The 21,852-nt window shown below is 42.4% G+C and overlaps 2 protein-coding genes across 10 annotated transcripts in view; one reads left to right on the top strand and one right to left on the bottom strand.

The window, feature by feature from the left end:
- Positions 1-14,975, bottom strand: part of ankhd1 (ankyrin repeat and KH domain containing 1) — a 30,631-nt gene extending 15,656 nt beyond the window's left edge. For 3 of the 9 annotated variants that reach the window (XM_084469881.1, XM_084469886.1, XM_084469883.1), the window contains exons 1-8: positions 14,556-14,975; positions 11,215-11,368; positions 5,332-5,488; positions 4,795-4,957; positions 4,046-4,193; positions 2,978-3,211; positions 2,032-2,124; positions 1,268-1,431 (exon numbers count right to left, since the gene is read on the bottom strand). In XM_084469881.1, coding sequence (XP_084326007.1) covers positions 1,268-1,431; positions 2,032-2,124; positions 2,978-3,211; positions 4,046-4,193; positions 4,795-4,957; positions 5,332-5,488; positions 11,215-11,368; positions 14,556-14,834 — 1,392 coding nt within the window. In that variant the 5' untranslated portion in view covers positions 14,835-14,975. Of the gene's footprint in view, positions 1-1,267; positions 1,432-2,029; positions 2,125-2,977; positions 3,212-4,045; positions 4,194-4,794; positions 4,958-5,331; positions 5,489-11,214; positions 11,369-14,555 lie in introns of all 9 variants that reach the window. The other 6 variants (XM_084469882.1, XM_084469888.1, XM_084469885.1 and 3 more) reach the window with 4 other exon arrangements.
- Positions 14,976-17,024: 2,049 nt separating this feature from the next.
- On the top strand, positions 17,025-21,850 carry hnrnph1 (heterogeneous nuclear ribonucleoprotein H1). Its single transcript, XM_084469726.1, has 11 exons — positions 17,025-17,226; positions 17,569-17,664; positions 17,782-17,937; positions 18,043-18,186; positions 18,986-19,124; positions 19,878-20,080; positions 20,243-20,355; positions 20,451-20,586; positions 20,695-20,769; positions 20,871-20,963; positions 21,138-21,850. Exons 2-11 carry the CDS (start codon positions 17,583-17,585, stop codon positions 21,230-21,232), a joined length of 1,236 nt encoding a protein of 411 aa, XP_084325852.1. The 5' UTR covers positions 17,025-17,226; positions 17,569-17,582; the 3' UTR covers positions 21,233-21,850.
- The last annotated feature ends 2 nt before the right edge of the window (positions 21,851-21,852 follow it).

Below are 21,852 nucleotides of genomic sequence, written 5' to 3'. Positions count from 1 at the left end.
GATAAGCGATAATATTGCCGTTTTGAGACCATTTTCAACTAATATAATGATAATGGCATAATAATGCAAGTACAACCTTTCAAAGATCAATAAACTTATTTCTAAAGAATATTTAACACTGGAACTGGCAGACATTTTAAATATCCAAAATAAATAAAATTGAAATAAAACTACATGAAGCGAACTACAACTGTCAGTGAGTGCGCACCATTTGAACTGTCCTGTTTGTACTTTGTCGACTAAACGCCCCAGTGATTGTGGACTGAAGATGGCGACGTCCCATGATCTGTTGTATTTTTTTTTCGCAAACTGCATCGGATGATTATGCTTTAGGTGCAGATGCATGTTTGTTGTATTGGCGCGTTTAGTTTCTACCGTTTTACAACAAATGCGATATACCGGCTCGCACAGGTTAAGTGGTTCACCACGGTCATTCAGTTTGAACCCAAAGTGCTCCCACACGGCAGCTGTCGTGTTCAGCTTTGAAACCAATTCCATCTTTGTTTTTCATTCCTCCAAATATCAAATAGCGTTTTCTCTGGCTTGCTACTCCTCACAGGGCTCTCATGCTGCACTCTGGCAGAGAATGTCTAGGAAGACGGGCATATAGACAGGCTCTGTAACGCCAGGGCTCCTCCTCCCCACACAGAGAACATGCGGCTGACCAGTGACTGACACGATTCGAGGGTTAACTCCTCATTACACCAAGGAAGCGAGAGGGGTCTGTCGAGACCGATGCTCCGGAGTGAAAACTCTTGTCATCCAGTCTCTTTGATAGAGAGAGACACAAGAAAAAAAAAAGAAAAAAAAAAAAGCTTATTTATCACAGACGGCAAAATTATCGTCTCATTTTAATTAATTGTGTGATTAATTGATTTATTGCTTATTGCGACAGGCCTAGGCACAAAGCATGGGCCCAAAAACAAAAACTGCAAGAGGCCGAGTTACGCCCATTACAATGGATTAAGCTTGGAAGTACCCCAAGCCTTCATGAGGGGATTTTAATGTGCATTCCTACAGTAGGCAGTCAACAGTGTGGATTTGAAATCTATACATACACATTTTAACATTTTACTATTGCTGGCAGAGTTTGTGTTCGCCAATTACAAGCTTGCGGATCCCAGCTCCAGAAAATGGTTGTTTGAAACAACTATGAAGCAAAAACATTGTGAAAACCCACACCCACTTAGACTTCAGCTCGACTGCCATCAGACTGTAGATACTAAACTAAAGTCTGGTTTGTGAGTCTAGATAGTTGGTGACTTACTTCCTCCAAGTTGGCTCCTCTCTCTATGAGCAAGGCAGCCAGCTCCACGTGTCCTCCACATGCGGCCAGAGTGAGGGGGGACTCGAAGGAGTCCGCCGGCATGTTGACCTGCGCACCGCTGTCTAACAGCAGCCGGGCCACTTCCACATGCCCGTCCTGGGACAGCGGAGAGAGACACACAAAGAGCGCAAAGATAAGCACCTGAAGCTAGAGATGGACATGATGTTCAATGCTTTACCGTAGTTTATGGTAGAGACGGACATTACGGTAATGTTCAATGTCCTACCGTAGTTTATGGTAGAGATGGACGTTACTGTACTGTTCAATGTCCTACCGTAGTTTATGGTAGAGTTGAAATTACAGTAATGTTCAATGCTCTACTGTAGTTTATGGTGGCGTTGACATTACGTTAATGTTCAATGCTCTACCGTAGTTTATGGTAGAGATGGATGTTACTGTACTGTTCAATGCTCTACTGTAGTTCATGGTAGAGGTGGACATTATGGTAATGTTCAATGCTTTACTGTAGTTTATGGTAGAGGTGGACATAATGCTAATGTTCAATGCTCTACCGTAGTTTATGGTAGAGGTGGACATTACCGTAGTTTATGGTAGAGGTGGACATTATGGAAATGTTCAATGCTTTACTGTAGTTTATGGTAGAGGTGGACATAATACTAATGTTCAATGCTGTACTGCAGTTTATGCTAGGGATGGACGTTACAGTAATTTGTGTGGGTTCACTTTGGTTCAGATGCTCACCATGCAGGCCTCCATCAGTGCTGTGTGCATCTCATCTGTCTTATGTTCCTGGTCGGCTCCAGCTTCTAACAGAAATCGCACCATGTCCAAGTGACCTGCGATGGGAATTACAAAATTGTTAGTTTGCGTAATTTAAAATTATGCATTTCAGTAATTTGGCTTTATGACATCTGTATATGTAACATATTTGACATCTTACTAAGTCTTAAACCTGAAATTTGAGTTTTAGGGTGGTAGGCATCAAACAAACTTGTTCCTTTGAAATTCAATGTCTCTGCGATTCGTGCAAAGGTGTAAATTCTGATGTGTTCACATTCAAGTCTATCTAGCGTTAAAACAAACATTGACGGAGCATTGCAGACAACTTATGCCTAATGCTTTCAGATGATATGCCTGCGTACACTGAATATTATTTTTATTAATAAATAATAATTTCCAACACAATATAGCCCATCACTCAAAAATGAAATACATCCATCTGCATTTGTCCCTCCCACCTGCAACAATAATGGAATGCAAAACGCTGTTTTTCTTATGAAAGGAGCAGCAGCGATTGTTTGACCGTTGTCAATTTGGTCGAACAAGTGCATATCGACCCACAAAAAGATCAACCGATCGATTAACGACCAGAACTAGACAGCCCTACCAAGTTTTCCCATTAGCAACCTCTACTGGCTTGAGTAGTGGCTACAGTTATTGCTGCATCATTTTCAGAGACAGTTACTGTCATCTGAGATTTTTCCCACGGTGGGGGTTGGCAAGAGTGGACCAAAATAGAATGATTTATAGACAAACAAAAACCAGGAAGGATTGACTCGCAGAGTGCTGCATTTCGAGTTCAGATATTTATGAATAGTAAATAGCGTGTGCACTGAAGAGCAAACGGCTGTGGTCGAAAAGCTATACAGCTAAGGTTTAACTCTTTCGTCCACTCATCAGCAAACTCACCTTTGTAGCAGGCGAGGGTGAGCGCGCTCTCTTTGAACTCGTTGGAGTGTGTGTTGATGCCGGCGCCGTACTCCAGCAGAACCCGGGCCACCTCCACGTGGCCGGCGCTGGCCGCCTCCATCAGGGGCGTGTGTCCGTTCTCGTTGTGGTCCTCGATGTTCGCGCCCTCCTTCAGCAGCACCTTCACCACCTCCACGAAGCCGCCGGCGCATGCGTACGTCAGCGCCGTGTTGCCTGGGGAGCCAGTGCGAGGTCAAAGGGTCAGAACAATAAGAGACGTCTCTCATGGTGGAGGCATGGAGATTAGGGATGCACTGAAATTTCGGCCACCGAAAATTTTCGGCCGAAAATGGCCCAAAAGCGCATTTTCGGCTTTCGGCCGAAACACTTTTATCACCAAAACAACACAGCCGAAACAGGAAATTGTCATGACGCAAACAAAAACCGCGGCCAGCACACGCTTGTCAAACAAATGACACCTCTAGCTAAATGTAGTAATCTAGAGAACCAGCTACAACCTTGTTTTCATCCAAACTATGCTATGAGACAGCTTTTATGAGCTGTCGGCTATCAGCCGTGAGCTTAGGGACCGTCTGCAAAGTGCAAAACGGTGTTGTTTTTTCAGTGCTAAATAAATATTTTTATACTTTTAATAATTTTAATTGATTTATTCTTTGAATTGCAATGCCTTGATTTTAGTGAGGTTAGTACACAGTCATAGCTATAAATGCAATGGTAGGCCTACTAATAATTGGCATAATAATTTATTTCGGTGTTTCGGTTTTCGGCCTTGGTTTCCTCATTTTCGGTTTTCGGTTTCGGCCAAGAATTTTTCATTTCCGTGCATCCCTAATGGAGATTGCTACCTTTATGACCTAATGAGGAGTGATCCATTGCATGACAGTTGCCGGCACTTTCATCCACGTTGTACACGATACAGTGGTTGCAAACGTTCCTAGCACGGGTTGCCCAAGTGGGACTCAAACCCCTAACCGTGTCAGCGATAAATCCACACATATGTTGCTTTAGAGATTGCGGCTAGACCGTTACGAGACATGGGGAGGTCACCTGTGGAGGACTGTGCGTTGACGTCTGCTCCGTGAACGAGGAGCAGCTTGACGATATCCACGTAGCCTCCGCTGGCGGCGGCCATGAGTGGCGTGATGTCCCCCTTGATGCCCCGGTCCTCCACGTTGGCGTGCATGGCTAATAGCACCTGAGGGTGAGGCAGAGAGACTGTCAGGAGCTGAAGGGGCCGTCGGTCTGAGCCGGTGTGGCTCAGAGATTTAAATGTGGAAGTCCTTTTCCCCATAAGCTTTTGTAAAGATTATGCCAGACAAATAGAATGATGCTACATTTTAGGCATTTGAATCTTTCGGTATCTCCCGATGAAGTTATTTAACGATTGATCTGATTTAATGATTGGAATCATAATCAATTCTTGATTCAGTAAAAAGGGATGCTAATTTCAGGGTCTAATCCAGTCTGCTGTAGTGGTGTGGCAAATAATGGCATGAAAGAAGAGAATAGTGTGTATAACATAAGGTTGTTTTTATATTTGAAAAAGGTACACCAACTGATCTGAAAAAAGGTTGAATCGATTTTTCAAGCTGTGAATTTAATCTGATTGATAAAAGATATGAATGGGGAACCCCACTGCTTATAAATAATGACCATGTTAATAAATATAATGCAAGAAAATAAGCTGATGAATTGTAATTCTACGTACAACTATGTCAATACACCTCCATTTAATAACGGTGCTGGTCACACTGTACTCCGGCCGTCTGTTTGCCGCCGTCTCCTGCGGGACCCACCTGTGCAAGTTCATAGTATCCGGCGGAGCATGCGAGGCACAGCAGGCTCTCTCCTTCCTCCGTGTGTTCGTTGACGCTTCGCCCCTCGTCCAGCAGCTTGCGCACCGCGTTCACGTCGCCGTCCGAGCACGCCTCCGCCAAACTACGGCTGAAAATAACCAAACTGCTACAATTACTGCCACTGTGGCAAGACGACACACACACACACACACACACACACACACACACACACACACACACACACACACACACACACACACACACACACCATTCTGCTTCATCAATTGTAAGCCATTCCAATTGCCAATTGGTAACGGGGTTAATTGATGTCATGTTTATTTTTGTTTGTTTTTCGTTTGCCTTCCTTTAGTGGCGTCGCGGCTGACAAGTGGCGCAGCGGTGGACAGGCATGACAGTGAAAGGCACCATACTGCTGTGATCAACCTCCTGGACACGCGGAACGACAGGATAGAGGAGGACAACGCAGGTGTGGCGAGGACAACCGCAGAGTACGACAACAGTGGTTGAGATACATACTTGTCAGCTTGGCCGGCGTTGAGTGTGTTCTCTGCCCTCATGCGGGTCAGGGCTGCCGCGGCCTCGTCCAGGGCGCAGCTCACGGAGGAGGTCAGCCGCCGGAGCACCTCGGGGTCTGCAAAAGCTTTACCATCGGCAGTGGACAGTTTACCGATGCCTGCCAGACGCCGTGACGGCAGAGGTGCACAGGCCAAGGCAAATCACAGGAGAGCACAACCACGCCCAGCCACAAGACCAGATGAAGAAGCAAGTCCAGGCCAGCCAAATCCATTCCAATCCAGGGTTAGTAGTAGCATCCGCACACACAAAAAACACACACAAAGAGAACACATACCAGTATGTTAATATGGCCCTTCAGTTTGTACACACACTGATTATCTATTCAGTATTTAATCAGTAATTAATATTTATTTGCAAGTGCAAGCTACATTTTGAATATATCAAAACACGCTAGCACAAGTTCAGATCTTGACAAATTCCACAAAAGACAAAATAGCATCTCTATCATATATATATATATATATATATAATCTGTATTAATATTAAGAGTTTGGATTAGTATAGCATTTAGGGGGAAAGTCCCTCAAATGTGGATGAAACAAAAATAAAAAAACAAGAGATGGTGGCCAGGAGAGGGAAAAACAGGGGAGGAAAGTTGCTGTACGCGAGTGTGTATATATATAATTATGTGTGCGTGTTACAAGAGATGGCCAGGGAGGAAGCAAGAAGGGCAAGCATAAAAATCTGTTAGCTCTGATGACCTACATTAAAAAGACCTCTTACATAGGACAGGGCATAGACCATACAAGTCTGTTTGACCTTGTCTATGTGTTTTATTTTTGCATGTCTTCCACACAATGTGTGGACAGAAGAAACGAGTGAAGCAAGGCAGGAGGTAGGGCTGTTCAGTATGGACTAAAATGTATATCACGGTATGATTTGAGCCATAGGCGATAACGGTATTATATCACGGTATGTTAATTATTTTCATCTTTAAGGGGGTCTCTCTATCTCATAAAAAAAGTTGGCGCACCGCACACATAGCCTTACCATGCGCAAAAGCGCCGGTATTCGTAACCTCTTATTTAAGTTCTACCTTAACATTGAGTGTTTCCCGAAACGTTCTTTACTACGAATCTCTTTCGTACGTTGTTCGTTGGTAAGGTTGGTCTGAAGCGCTCATAGAACCTTCTTAGCTCTACCGTAGTGATGTTTCAGCTCCTGCAGTCTCCGCCACTGTACAGTAACCTTTAGAAATCCCTGTTGCGCACGTTCATTCCAAGTTTGCATCCGTAGCCAATTGAGGCCAAATGAAACGGCATGTTTGAATTAAGGATATTGTCTTGGCTGTTTATTTTGGGCCGTGGTTACAGCAGGCAAGGTCAGCTCGACTCGCTTCCAATCATTTCAAAATCTCACAACTTCAAAAAATTTATTTTACAATTCAAAAATGAACAAAACTGTCTTCTAAATTAAGGAAATGATACTGGGAAACAAATAAACCATTATAAGCAACGAGTGAACTTTTTGCAACCACCGCCTCTTTCCCTTGACATTTAGTTTTCACCTTAAATATGCGACAGATGTAATTAATGCAACCTGGTTTACAAAAAATACAAGTTTTACAAGTTTACAAAAAATAATGCCCATAAAAGGTTTGAATATTAAGGGCTGCCTAATATTCGTTCGAATATTATAAAAAATTGTAATATTTGAATAAAGAAGTTAAAGAAGTTCGGAGTCAAAGCTCTAGTCCATACACAGGTAAACAGTGATGGTGTTTGTTATCTTGTTCCACCACTGGCCACTTTCTGTCGTAAGCTTTGGAAAATGCCTGCGGAAGCAACGTCTGAGATGCAGAGACAGCTTCACGCTACCAGCGTCTGTCTCGTACGGTGTGGAATGAGAGCTTGTGAAGGGAGGCAGGCGTGCTTGCTGCACGGCTGCATGCTTGCTTAATAGCAGACTGCCTGAGAAGGCAGTATCGCTGTCAAATCTGTCCCTGGGAAAAGTAACGTTGCACCGAATTGAAAAAGAAACTACGTTTCGTTAGTATTTTCCCATATATACCATATTTTCAGTAGTTACGTGTAAATTGACTTTTAGATGAACAAGTAGTTACCTAACACGTTACACACAACACTGCCTACCGGTTACACCGGTGTCACAGTATCGTCAAAATCCATACCATAGCACAAATTCACACCGGTGTACTTTCTATACCGTACACCCCTAGTAGGAGGTGGGTGGTGGTGGGTGATGGAAGTGGAAAGTAACATTGACAGCTTTTCACTTCTTTCACCCCCAAATGTTTGCCTCAGCCTCAACCCATTCATTAGCAGGCCAGGGACTGAGGGCTGGTCCTTGCGGTCCTCCTGGGTTTCAAACAGACAGCCTGCGAGTCAATCTAAACTTAGCTTGGCTGTTAACACGACGATGTCGCAACACTCCCCAAGGCAGAGGAAGCAATAGTCTCCAAGGTTGATCATTAATGCACCCAGTTTATCCCACAGGGAACAAAGAAAAAAATAAAATAAATGATCCCAAGACACTTGACACACGCCATGGCCGTAAAACAGACCTTACTGAAAACGAAAACAGACGTACACTCCTGCGACTTGTTGACATAGTTCATATCTGGAGAGCCGCTGGGGTGAATAACAATTCACTTATTGTAGACTAATGCGCAATATGGATATTTGAATGCTGCATGACCCTTGAGAAACTGTTTTAATCAACCTTTTTGAGCCCTTAGGCAAAGGGCCGGACAATATGGCCAAAAATGATATCACAATATGTTTTGTATATTGAACGATATCGATAATTATCACGATATAGATAGATATATTCAATAATATTAATAATAATGCTAAAAGTACAGTTTTAGGAGTATTCTCCTTAGAAAATAACTAAAGGAACAAGGTTATTATGGTTTATAATATACATATATTATCAGAACGCATAGGTGACAAACATTCAACAGAATGGCTTCATATTAAACACTGAATAAATAAAAAAATATATGCAAACAACTGCTGTGATTCCCCAACACATAAAATGCCTTGTTTCAAACGTCTCAAACATTTCAGAGGTAGGATACTGAAAATGTATTGAATAAAATATGTAAACAGCTGATCAAGAGAGTAGAGCTGAGGGAATGAGGTTTGGCAAAAAATATTTTTCGCTCAGGCAGCTCGTACTTAACATCCATTACACCCATTGGCTTCTTGTAGTCCTGCTTTTCAGTCGTGCTAAGCATATATTTAGTGATACAGAATGTAAATGAGCAAGTCATTTCATTGAACCAATTTTTCGTACGGGGCAATGGCTGAAAAAATTAAATAGTTGGATTTTGAAATTTTACTAGCAGTAGGACTGGGCTGTTGGATACTACTTAGGGGAGGTTGACCCTAGCATGACAGCGCAAACTTTTGGAGGGCTCTGTTTGGTGGTACCATTCCGATGGTGGAAAAGGTTGGTGGTGTTTCCCGTTGTACCGAGAACTGGTCGCCGACATATTTTTACCTAATGCTAGTCTGTGCAGGTGGCCATTCTTTTCGTTACTTCTGAGTGCCTTTTCCGAAGCACTCAGATGTCACGACCAAGTGGTCCCGATGGCAGGGTTTGTGTGGACTTGGGGAGCTCTGTCTGGATAGCAGTTGACTTACGTCCTAGAGAAGGTTTAGCTTTTCTGACACTTATTGCATAACGGTACGGTGTGGATGGATGGTGAAGCTCTGTCTAAGCAGCGATGCATTTCATTTATAATATATCGCTTTGGTGTGGTGCATTTCATATAAAACATCACTCATTATAACAGTCATATACAACGACAGTACTAAAGAAATATAACCCTAACCCCAAATTGCATTTATTTTAAACTGTTTCCTATTTTAGCACTTTCGATTCTTGTTTTTATAATAAAATAAAACACAAACCCATGTTGACCTCGATAGGCAAAAGGTGTGAGTGTGATTGGCCATCAAGCCGAAAATCTGCCTTTTCTTATGTTTTAGTGACATAACAAGTGAGAGTATCCATCTAGATGTATGATAGAAAAATAAGCAACATTTGCTATAGTCCAATGGGTAGGCCGGTAGACGGATCTATCCAGCATACATTGAGGTGGACACTCCCACTTGTGATGTCACTAAGGCACAGGGAAGGGCAGATTTTCAAACCGCTTGTAATGGCTAATCACACTCACACCTGTTATATAGGGGCCCTATAAAAGGTGAAAGCCCACTCATTGGATGTTCACTCAACCAACCTGTAACCGAGGTAGCCGAGGTGAAAATAAAGTAGATCTAAATACATTAACAATTATTTGAAACTACTCAACATTAACCATTAACGTTCACTATTTATGATGTTCCAACAACACAGACCAGTTATATCAGGCTGACGGTTGGGCCCTTGGAACATATTTTGTCAATACACTATATTCTGTAACGTACATATGAGGTTGTGACTTGAGAAGAATCGGCCTGTTGCTGGTTGTCAGGCATGACTGCCAGTTAGATCTTGTCTTTTTACTCACAGCAATTATTTTGAGCTATACCTTCACACGGGGGATTAGTTTAAGTAAACTCATTCACCAGATTGTTACCTCGACTTACGTTTAAGACACACCGAATTAGATTAGGATGAGGTCAAATGTGAATCAAATGTATAGCTCATTAGTTTAAACACAACATTCAAAGATATATACAATGTTAAAAATACAAAATGGGGGTTCATTGAACTTTGTAGGACTCATGAAACGGTACATAAAAGAATGATAGTGTCCCAGTAAGTGGCCGAAGTTTGTAATGTGTAGCACATCAGTATAACGGCTAAGGTGGAATCCATACCCTAAGAAGAATTTAATCTGGTATACCGGATTAACCACCTCACTGCCACTACGTGACAAGATTTCACAATAAAGAGCTCTAGATCCAGGTGAATAGTCTGTCTATCTATATCAGTCCGGCATCGGCATTGTTCATCGCATTTGCTTTGATTTGATTTGCTTTAAGTCATGCAAACTACTCGGATATCTGTTTGTATCTGAGAACCACACTAGCTCCCATTATCCATATTTAATAAATTGATTGTTTAGAAAAGCTGCAGTTTGGTGTTACCAGTGAAAGTCCTGTTGTTTGTGGTCCAATATGTTGAATTGCAGTTATACTAGTGTTATGAAACACAATTTAGAACTTGAGAACTTGTATCTGTTAATCTCAAAATGCATCTACATTTATGTTAAATGATCTACGCATAACCGCTGTATCAATGTATAGACCGACTACATCAGTCGGTTATTATATAGACTGAATATGTCAGTGTAAATCTGAGGGAAATGTGTGCGTCATCCAATAACACCCATGATTCAACATGCTGTCGGCCCCAAACAATAAGCTATGCCTCAGCATTTGTGCTCAAAGTAAGGGACAAGAGGTTTAAGATTAGCCATTAGCGGTTCAACATGGACTCCATGCATGCCTTGCAGGACCAGGAGAAGGTGCAGAGTTAGTTAATCTGCTTGGTCATGTTCATAAACCCCGAGGCCAGGACACACCAAGCTGATGGATTAGTCCACACAATCACTCTTACACCCAGATTATGAATCTAATCAAACAAATTTACTCAGACCACATCACAAACTATATATAGGGACTCTCAAATAAATGTGGATGGCCGCTGAGAAAATACTGCAGAATTCAAAGCAACTTAAACACCTTTTTAGGTTAAATGTTAAAATGTAGATTAAAAACTATCTGGATGGCCTCGGCTAATAGGATTAATTTATGGCAAGAAATTAGTGGAACTGGTCAAGATCTGATCAATAGAAATTAAGTTGGGTGGGAAAAAACACTATCCCGTTGGTTGAGGGAGTCATACCCGCTGCCTCCAGCAGAGCCTCGAGGCGAGCCTGTGTCTCTGGATCAACAGTCCTCAGGTCCACTCCGTCTGTGGCGCTGGACAGCAGTAGCTCTGATGCCGTCTTCATAATAGGGTTATCTAGGTCTTCCTGGTCCAGGATAAAGGACTCCACCTGAGAAGGGAGGGGTAAAAGGATGGGTTAGGGTCAAGATAAAATAAACGCATTAACCTCATGTGACCTATCCGGCTCCATTTCTAGAGAAATGTTGCTTTTTTGGGTTATTTCGGGCAATGACAAATGACACTACTACATAAATAATAATAATACACTACGGGATTGGCCATTGTTGTGGGACAATGGAGAATAACAATGTTTATAGAAAGACAGTAAACTTTAATATGCGCCTACATAAAAAAATAAAGGATGTATATTGTTCCCTGTTGGCACCAATCCTTGATGCACCGATAGATGCTAGCAAAGTATTGTTAACTGAGGTTATCAAATGCTTTTCTATACTTGGATAGTGTTCACTCAACTTTAAAGAAACAAAAACAAACCGAAGACATATGTTCCAATGTTATGTATTACACTTAATGTTACCAGACGGAAAGCAACAATGATTAAAGCTAAAGGCACTATGCAGTAAGGGCAACAGTCAGGATTGGACCCCCAGCATACAAGGGGGTGCTCAGCTGAGAGTCAGCTTGCTGGCCCTTTCACACTACAAGAGTCTACTCTTGTTGGCAAGGCCCCTTGAGCAATCGCATGTACCGCTGTATTACAAAGTCTATGCGGAAAAAAAACACTTGTGGTTGTACAGTATTGACCTTGAATTAGTTAAGATTGTCACTATGATCAGACATTTCTGCACATGCATCTGTCCAGCATTAAGCCAGGTTAAAGAAATGTAATAGTATAGCAACATAAACTGACACATTTTTCCCCCTTATCAACATATGCCATAAAGCCACTCGATAATAACTGCTACTATATTGCGGCAATACACCACACAGAGTAGTAGTTGGTGGATGTCACTTTCATGTTATTATAATGTTGAGATGGAGTTTTGGTTCGTCAGATAGCATACATCTAGCATGATAGCATGACATCACTTTGATGTCACCCACTATTGCTCTTAAGAGGATGGAATGGACTGACATAATGTGGAATACAATACTTTCTGCATAACACCACTCCACATAGGCCCCACCATCGACACAAGGTCAAGGCCATAGGGGGGGCTTGAGTGTACCACACTCTACAAGGGGCCCCCATTCCAAACAGCTTTAAGTCTCCATACAACTGCACCGTTTATTTTGCAAGGCATATATTCATTTATCATGCATCAAACATGATGCCATTGTCCAATCATAGTATAACTATTAACAAATGCACATTAATTACAGCATAATAATCAACCATTTCAAATGTGTTAACATGAACACATGCAACATTGAACATTTGATTGACCATGTTCTCTCTATTGGCTTGGATAATTAATAAACATGGGCAGTAAATACTCGAATAGCAGCCTCGTGAGATCTCCCTCCGAGATGCAGCAGCCTGGCCCAGTGAACAAGTGTTGGAGGGAGTCGCCACTCGGCAATGTGAAGGAATGTAGCTATACGATAGGAATGCAGAGTACAAAGATCCATGGGGGATGCAGTTATTCAAAGGCATTTCAAATTAACAATGGACATTTTAGTCTACACAATTAATGAACTACAGTTCCCAGAACGTTTCCAGAGAGCTGCAAAGGCCTAGAATGGCATCTGCTTAATCCTGGGGCTCAGATTTTAGCTGCTGCCCAGAGCAGTGAGTTCTCTACTAGGGTAATGCACCATAACAAACCCTCCCTTTTAGACCGATTTTCTAGTCCATTGGTGCAAAGCAACTTGACAGATTAAAAACGGTTGGCATCTGATTTAATTTCTGTGTCAGACAAACAGAATTTATCACTTTGTTATCACCAGAATACTGTATATATGCTGTTTCAAGTGTTAACTTGCCTGGTTTCTAATGTCCAGCGTTTAGTTTGTCTGAATACTGTAAATGATTGCGCAACAGGTTGACCGCCATAATGAATGTGTTGTTGATAACCGAATATCGTAGTCCTGTGTATTACTAGCAGCGTTATTGAAACTATTTTATATCAAGCAGATTAACCAGTCAATGTAATACATTCAAGAATGTTCAACTGTTGTAGAAAAGACTCAGTATACGTTTATGGTAGACGTTCGGGGAAATTATGTCCAGCATTAGTTTGTGAGGGAATCTATAGCACGCTTCATTCCCGGGTCAACACTGTCATATGACCTGGTAAACTAAATAACGGGACGACATGCTGTGCTAGGTGACATTACATGGCTAAACTGACAGCTCCACAGACCAGTGGAGGAACCGCCATACGTTAGCTGTCTTACTTTATATTTCCCCGGTTTGTCAGGTAACCATTATTTTAGTTATGCAAATGTGTAGGTGTGGCCGTCCAGCGCCCTTTACCACGGGCAAGACATTGGTTGTTTTAGCCCTGGTCCACTGTAAATAGATGTTGGATAGAGGCGTATTTGCTTTCTTAATTTACCTTCGGTAGGAAAAACAATAGAAACTGTGCTTAGCACAGTAACAATTATGAGATCACACATGTGACGGCTAGCACATGGAAAGTTGGTCACTTATGTACACAGATAGTTTGAGCACGTTGGACGACGCAAAGTTTCAAGCGGGCATACGTCGCACGTTTTCAACCATACCATAAACTAAACTAATTATGTGGCGGTGTCCCACCTCTGCCCCTGGTACGAAACCATGGCGTGCCGAAATGGTACCGCGGAATTTGAGTTTAATTTACAGAAACGTAAGGTGACGTAATTGCACCACAAGTACGACATGGCTGCACGTTATTTGGGCACACAACGTCGAGGTGGGCAGTTGGGTCATTTCTTCAATTGTGTCGCTTTACTGGCACCAGAGAAGTTGTGACGGGTGTTGTGTGGTGTGCTTCTTCTGCTGCTGCTGCACAGTGCGCGAGACGACAGTAGTGACGAGGCCGTCGGCTCTTCCACCCGAACTAGGCCCTGCTCACAGCCTACGCCGCATAAATAAAACATTTACCCTCGTTAGAGTGTCTAAACGCCGATGTCTCCCGAAACATTGTCGACATCAAGCATCTTACATGAATGTGTGATGTCATGAACCCGTATTTAAATAAACGAATAACTGATTTCACGCTATTTCTCGGGCCCGGGAGGGGGTGGTTGCCAAATGCTAGCTAGCCGTGTCGCTAGCAGCTAGCCAGCTCGCGCAAGGAGAGGAATGTTGGCTAGCGTTCGTTAGCGAGCTTAGCTCATATAGCTACCTCGGAGACCTCGTCTTCGTCGCTGCCGGATCCCGGACCAGAAGAAAGGACGGCTGCTGCCGCTAGTTTGAAATCCAGTCTCTCAGCTGTAGGTCCACCAGGGTCACCGAACAAACGTACTTTCTTTCCACCCACACCAATCCCAATGCCCCCGAGTCCGACTCCTCCTGGTGTTGCTCCTACCCCCATCCCTACCGCTGGGGAGCGAGGAGTCACCGAGTCAATCTCGTCCTCGAAGCCGTCCGTCAGCATTGCCGTCCCGGCTACTGCATCCTGCATACTTATATTCACAATACGTATACTGAAGAGCTTATTGTTTATTTAAACGTCCGTCCGGGCTTCTTTTTGTAGAATATAAGCGTGATTTTACTTCAGGGAATCCAGAAACTCTCCCGAAGCGAGGGTTGAGGAGGATCTCTTTCCCCCAGCCATTAACTTTCTAACAACCTAACACACTACGCACTGCTTCTCAGAAAGTCCACCTCTGATGAAAAACGCGGCCTTCCTATTGGTTCAGCTTTAAAAAACGCTCGAACCAATTGGTCTATACGGCTGCTCATCAAACGAAAGCCCGCAACGTCATGTTAGGTTTACCAATATCACGAGGCTGTAGAACGAACGTCAAGACATGACATGGTAGGCCAACTAAACTGGTAGCTAGCTTTACTAGTCCATGTAAAGTAGTCAGTAATAATTAATTTACTGTAATAGCGGGCGGCTGTGGACATGCATATTATGGGCATTCATTTAATTCAATTTAATGTCACAAAATGACCCAATGAGTAACATTCAGTGTTAATGAATAAATCCTTTATCTTTACTTGGGCTGCAGTTGTCGCGTTTGAATCTAATATTTACCTCTTCGCTGATACTTCATAATTCGTTGGTAATAAAGAAAAGGCGTAGTTGTTTACAATTTTAATTTAAGACATTTAGCTATACAAAATACAGTTTTAATCGTATTTATAAATAATTTAGATAATAGGTTATTCGCGTTTTGTATCAGATATTTACAAAAGGGTAGAATATAAAGAAGACGCACAGATACGGTGATCAAATTCCAGCAAATAAACAAACAAACACAATATTCAACAGAAGGTACAGTGACAACAGGAAGTCCTTAACATTCGACTTTCTTATATCTATATATGAAGCACAATATTAAAATAGACATTGGACCACTGAATGAAACGTACTACCATTAAAACGTGCTGAACCTTATTCTAAAAAGGTTTTAATCTATAAGGTGATTATTAAAAGACAAAATAAATGTATTCATGTTTTTTTTTATTCTGGAACAGATGTTATTTTTTTAACCTGACAGAAAGGAGGGAAAGGGAAAATTTTGTGCCTGTCTTCCAGTTTACCCCCGGAACCACTTGTGTTTATCCTGTTCGACCTGCCAGTCCAAGATAAAGAGATAGAGAGAGACTACCATGATACATGTATTATTAATATAACACACCTTGTATCCTCATTTTTACTTGTTATATGTAAAATGGTTGGAGATTAATATTTGCTACCTCATTGGTATAGTTAGTTTTCTTTTATATATATAAATATAAATATATTCCAGTGCAATACTGGGCTGTAAGATACATTTAAAATGAGTTTTCAATACTCACACTATACAACTTAACTATCTGTTTAGAAAAAAAAAGTAGAAAGTAGAAGTCATAGTTTGATAGTTTGCCTACATACTATGACTAATATTTGTACTATTGATATTAGCATTTAACACCTGGAGTCATTTATTACTTTACAGCCTCCAACCATTTATCACCAGAATAGTTCTGGATCAGGTCACCCATAGTTAAATGAATATGTCATACTAGTTAAACAGCCTACCTTACCAAACCTGCAAAATTATATTATTTATTTTAGCTCCTGAAGTTTTCTTAAATGTTATCCTGAAGTCGATTGTTGTTGGATTATGTCACTTGTTTTATTCTCACCACCTAAATGTAAAATAGTGGCCTTTCTCTCGACATTCATCGACTAGTTATATTTGTATCAGTTTTATTTTCATTGCACCTGCAAGTTATTAATAAAAAAACCACAGAGGAACAACCATCAAACTTACTATTTCAAATCATAATTTTAGTGAAATGCATTAGTGATGACTTGAGTTATTTGCCAGTAAAATATATTTTAGTGTCTGTCCATCGTTTGATACTTGTTAGGTTAAAACCGAAGACAAGTATCAATATTAAAACCCTGTGATGGCCCCTTGTTGGATGTTTGACCGTAGAATATATATAATGCAAATTGATCTAGCTGCGTCTGGGACGCCCAACGTCATCAACTTTGGGCGTGAACCATCGCGTGAACGAAGACCCGTGCGAAAGAGGGAGGAGTTGTGTAGAACGGGTTGCCAGTTGAGAATCCGTTAACCCGAATATCCGTGTGTGATGAGAATCCTTGAGTTAAAAAAAAAGCCTATTTTCCTTACTTTGACAACATCACAGGTGTAACGGATACCGAATCGTATGTGGTTTGCAAAAACATTGCCTGCCAAGGTCTCTCCTTTCGTACCAGGATCACCAAGAGGTGTTGACGTTACCCAAAGGGGGGAGGCTTTTCATTTATTTGGCAACCTTTCCCCGGGCATTTATCAGCGCTGCGCAAGTCGGCTCACTGAGGAACGAATTAAGTCTACATTATTAGAAAGGTACTATTTTATTATCTACCCATACACATTACAGAGTTGTGTCGTTGACTACTAGAAGATAACAATGGGTCAATTAGTAAAGTGTTAGGGTTTATCCGTCCACTTAGTTCCTTAACCATGCTAGAGCTAGCGAACGAGCTAACGTTTACGGTAATAATGTGGCGCAGGCCGAAGGCCGCTTTGTTCTAGGGTGCGGTAGTTCGGGCACGCGGCACTATTTGATATCTGAAATCAAATATAACGTAACGTTATTGGAAGTAAGCGTAAAGTAAAGAGACTAGAAACGTTTTTTATTCTACACACGATTGTATCCAATGTTTATATATGACTTTATGTTCAAAGGCCTGTGACCGATCATGGCAGATGAGGGATACGTGGTTCGCATAAGGGGGCTCCCCTGGGCTTGCTCTGTAGATGAAGTACAGAGGTTCTTCTCTGGTAAGCATTCCCCCCCCCCCTTTTAATATTACACTGTGGATGCGTCATCAAAGCTATATTATTGTATCAGTTTTAAAAGTGCTCAAGTTAAAAACCTAAAATCAATCTCAAATTCAGATTGCAAAATTGCAAACAATGCCACAAGCATCCATTTCACATACACAAGAGAAGGACGACCCAGTGGAGAGGCCTTTGTGGAGGTGGAGACTGAAGATGACTTGAAGATTGCTGTAAAGAAGGACCGAGAAACCATGGGTCACAGATATGTCGAGGGTGTGTACACCTGTTCACAACTACACCCATCTCATTGATTCTTGAAATCAGACCTGAATGTCCTCATTGATAAAATGTCTAAATGTATTATCTATACACTTCTAGTTTTCAAGTCGAACAACGTTGAAATGGACTGGGTCATGAAGCACACCGGGCCGAACTGTCCGGAGACCGCCGGAGATGGGCTGGTCCGCTTACGTGGTCTTCCCTTTGGCTGCAGCAAGGAGGAGATTGTCCAGTTTTTCTCAGGTATACATCAGTCAGGCCCACTGGTTTATATGTATAGTTTTCCTTCGTGGTTAGGTCAATGAGAGACCTTGGTCTCTGCACTTTGTTAAACCCTCTGAGCAGTTTCCTACATCAGATGTTAATGACCTTTTTAAGAACGCATACCATCTAAATCTTTTCTTAAGCTGAAACCAAAAAAATATGCTGTACCAATGATGACGAGGATGCACTTGAAACGAAAGCTTTGCCTCAAAGATGGGGGTCTTTTTTCAGGTCCTCATCTTTTCCCTTTCACAACCATCTTTGGAACAGACATGCATCACACTCAAATCCAACACTTGTATAAACCTTCTGAAATAAGTCATTCTAGTTTACTTTCTGTTAATTTACTTGCTGGTTTTATCTCTGCTAATATATTTGCCTTTTTTGCATTTTCCTCATGACACCGGCAAAAGAAAACGCTTTGAGCATGTACAGAATCGGGACCCTGTAATTTAAATCACACCTCACAAGCAAGCTGTTATCCAAACCTCCTCCTACACAACTTCAATGATGGCATGCCCTCTCACCTGCCGTCCTTTCCCCATTTATATCCTTCTTCTATCCTCTCATTCTTCCTTCTTTCCACCCCAAATGACCATAGGATTTACAGTACCTAGTCTTAACCTGACCAGTCTCCAGTAAACGCTCACCTGGTATGTGTGATGATGTGTAGAGTTTCCTTAAGTTTTCTCTCTTTCTGTAGAGAAAGTGATCTCTCTGTGATTGGGCATGTGATTTAATGTGTCCCCTGCTGGGGTTATCTGTCCTTGGGTTGAAGGGTTGGAAATCGTGCCAAATGGGATTACATTGCCGGTGGACATCCAGGGGAGGAGTACGGGGGAGGCCTTCGTGCAGTTTGCTTCACAGGATATAGCTGAAAAGGCTCTAAAGAAACACAAGGAGAGAATAGGGCACAGGTGGGGATGGTTGGTTGGTTGGCTGGATAAGTTGCTTTTCTTATGGTGTGCACCTTCAACACGTGAACCCTAATGAAGAACTTGACCCTACATTTATACTCCGATATGATAAGACTAATGCAAACACATTTCTATAAAGACCAATGATTAAAACTCATATATTCAAACACGCATATATCCAAACACGCATAGACTTACTGCCATGTTGCAACAAGTTATGACATAATCACCATTTTATGGGAAAGTTGGTGCTCTTGCACCTTTCTGGTTCAAGACAGAATTCTTGGTTTTAGAGCACATGGCGATTACTGTAATTACCACAACGACGGTGCCTCGGCACTAAATGGTATTTGAGGTTGACAATTGGGAGTCTCACAGGTGGTAAAGTCAAAAGGGCAGCAGTACTCGAGGACATGGAGCCCACTGTTTCCAGGTAATGCTTATAGTAGGTTGCAGAAGGGCACGGGCCCTCTCTGTTTCCCTTGAACCAGGACAATCGCTGTCATGTCACGGACACAGGATCCGCTAATACTGCACAATACTTATAACTGCATCCTTCAGGTAACTATAATAAAAGTGTATCAGCAAATAAAGCCCTAGCCAACTCTGGACACTTTTGTTCCTTAATGGATCATAGTGTGACACCAAGAAAAATTTCTAGCACAATTTCTCAGTATTAAGATAACGCAGCCTCTTCTTGAAGGAGCGCGGCCCATTTGCAGAGTGTTTACTGGGGTATCTGTATGCTCCCAGGTACATTGAGATCTTCAAGAGCAGCCGTGCTGAGGTGCGTACCCACTATGAGCCCCAGAGGAAGCCGATGGGCATGCAGCGTCCCAGCCCTTATGACCGGCCCTCGGGTGGTGGTCGCGGCTACAACATGATGAGCCGCGGGGGATCGTATGACCGCATGCGCCGCGGAGGCTACGGAGGTGGAGGAGGAGGAGGTGGTGGAGGTACGGGGGCTCAATAGGGTTCTGTAATGGCTGCACTTCCCACTAGTAACTAGTCCCACTCGCTATACATTCTGCTGTGTCTATGAAGGCTTTGGAGAAGAATGGGGCAAGTAAGCCGTCATGTGGTCTGGTGCTAATCTTTATGATCTTATGTCTATCCAGGTGTATCAGATGGACGCTATGGCGACAGTAGCTCCTCCTTCCAGAGTACAACGGGACACTGCGTTCACATGAGGGGCCTTCCATACAGGGCTGCAGAGACGGACATTTACAATGCAAGTCATGGCCTATGAAGCCTCAGGGCTTTGTTCGTACTCCTGTGGAAGTTGCATCATATTTACTGTTTGACGTTTCCCCATGTCTCCCATAGTTCTTCTCCCCGTTGAATCCGGTGCGGGTCCATATTGAAGTGGGTCCCGATGGCAGGGTGACTGGGGAGGCCGATGTAGAGTTTGCCACACACGAGGATGCAGTAGCAGCGATGTCCAAGGACAAGGCCAACATGCGTGAGTGTGCCGTAATGACGGTGCTTCCTCAAGTCATTCCCTTCGGGTCACTCCCATGACTCCAAATGAATATATTTTGAAAGTGGGGTGTGTCTTTGTCCCTTCTAGAGCACCGTTATGTCGAGCTGTTCCTCAACTCAACATCCGGAGGAAGCAACGGTGCCTACAGCAATCAGATGATGGGTGAGAATGACCCCTAATTCTTATAGTCCTTAAGGCCTTTTGATTATCAATATCAGTCAAGTGCAGTCACTCTAAACTCGTGGTTGTCCCGTTTTTTTCAGGTAACCAGTCCTCCTACAGTGGAGGTCAAATGAGCTCTGGCTACTCCAGTGGATACAGTAGCCAGGGCAACATGGGAGGCTACAATGACTACAGTGAGTGTCAACTGCGCAATGCCCGGGCTGTGGCATATAAAAACATTTACTGAGACTTCTACCATCTACATCGTTCCTCAGAGGCACAGCCTCCCGTGAGAACATTTTGGTCACTGAGCGTACATTGATTTATTTTTCCCGTGGCTCTATTGAGCATGTTCTCTCTCTCGTTAGGTAATCAGGGTGGAATGGGCAGCAGTTACTATGGAGGTGGGGGAGGAGGAGGAGGAAGCAGAAGTTCCATGAATGGACATGGGGGAGGATGGTGAATGTAGAGGGCTTGGTTGGTTTGTGTCTGTCTTGTTTTTTTGAATGGATGTTTGCTGGACGTTACTGGAGATGTAAATACACCATTACATGGCCGGGGGCACCAAAGGGTGGTCTAGAAAACAGAATAGGGACTGGATTTGTTTTTTTAGTATTCTGAGGATTTTACAAGGAGTTTACAGAACAAGGCACCATTGTTTTTTTCCCCTTGCTTTTCTTTCAAATTGGATACTTCAAACTTTGCTTAACTTTACCAAGAAGTCTTTTCATTTAATATAATTGCTGAAGTTGTCCTTAAGTGAATTTTTGCATTGACCATTTTAAAATGAGAACCTGAGTGCATGAACAAACTAATTGTTTGTAAATATATCTGGAATCCTGTTTAATCCCATACCTGGTTTAAGCTTTTTATTTGGGGATCGTTAAGTTAATGTGAAGCTACAAGTAACCTAGCTGAAGATGTTTTTCTAAAGATGTACATGCTGTTAGGCCAGAGGCTTCTTCTAGAGGGCTACAAAGTTAAGTTTATCTGAACTTGCTAATGCGAAGGTTTCTACTGCTTCAACTACCATTTGTATTTCCTGTGCACAAGGTTAATAAATTGGTCTGGATTCATTGAGTA

Source organism: Micromesistius poutassou (assembly GCF_964030765.1).
Source record: "Micromesistius poutassou genome assembly, chromosome: 6".
Classification (NCBI taxonomy): domain Eukaryota; kingdom Metazoa; phylum Chordata; class Actinopteri; order Gadiformes; family Gadidae; genus Micromesistius; species Micromesistius poutassou.
Note: the sequence above shows the minus strand (reverse complement) of the source record. Positions and strands in the feature narration are given on the sequence as shown.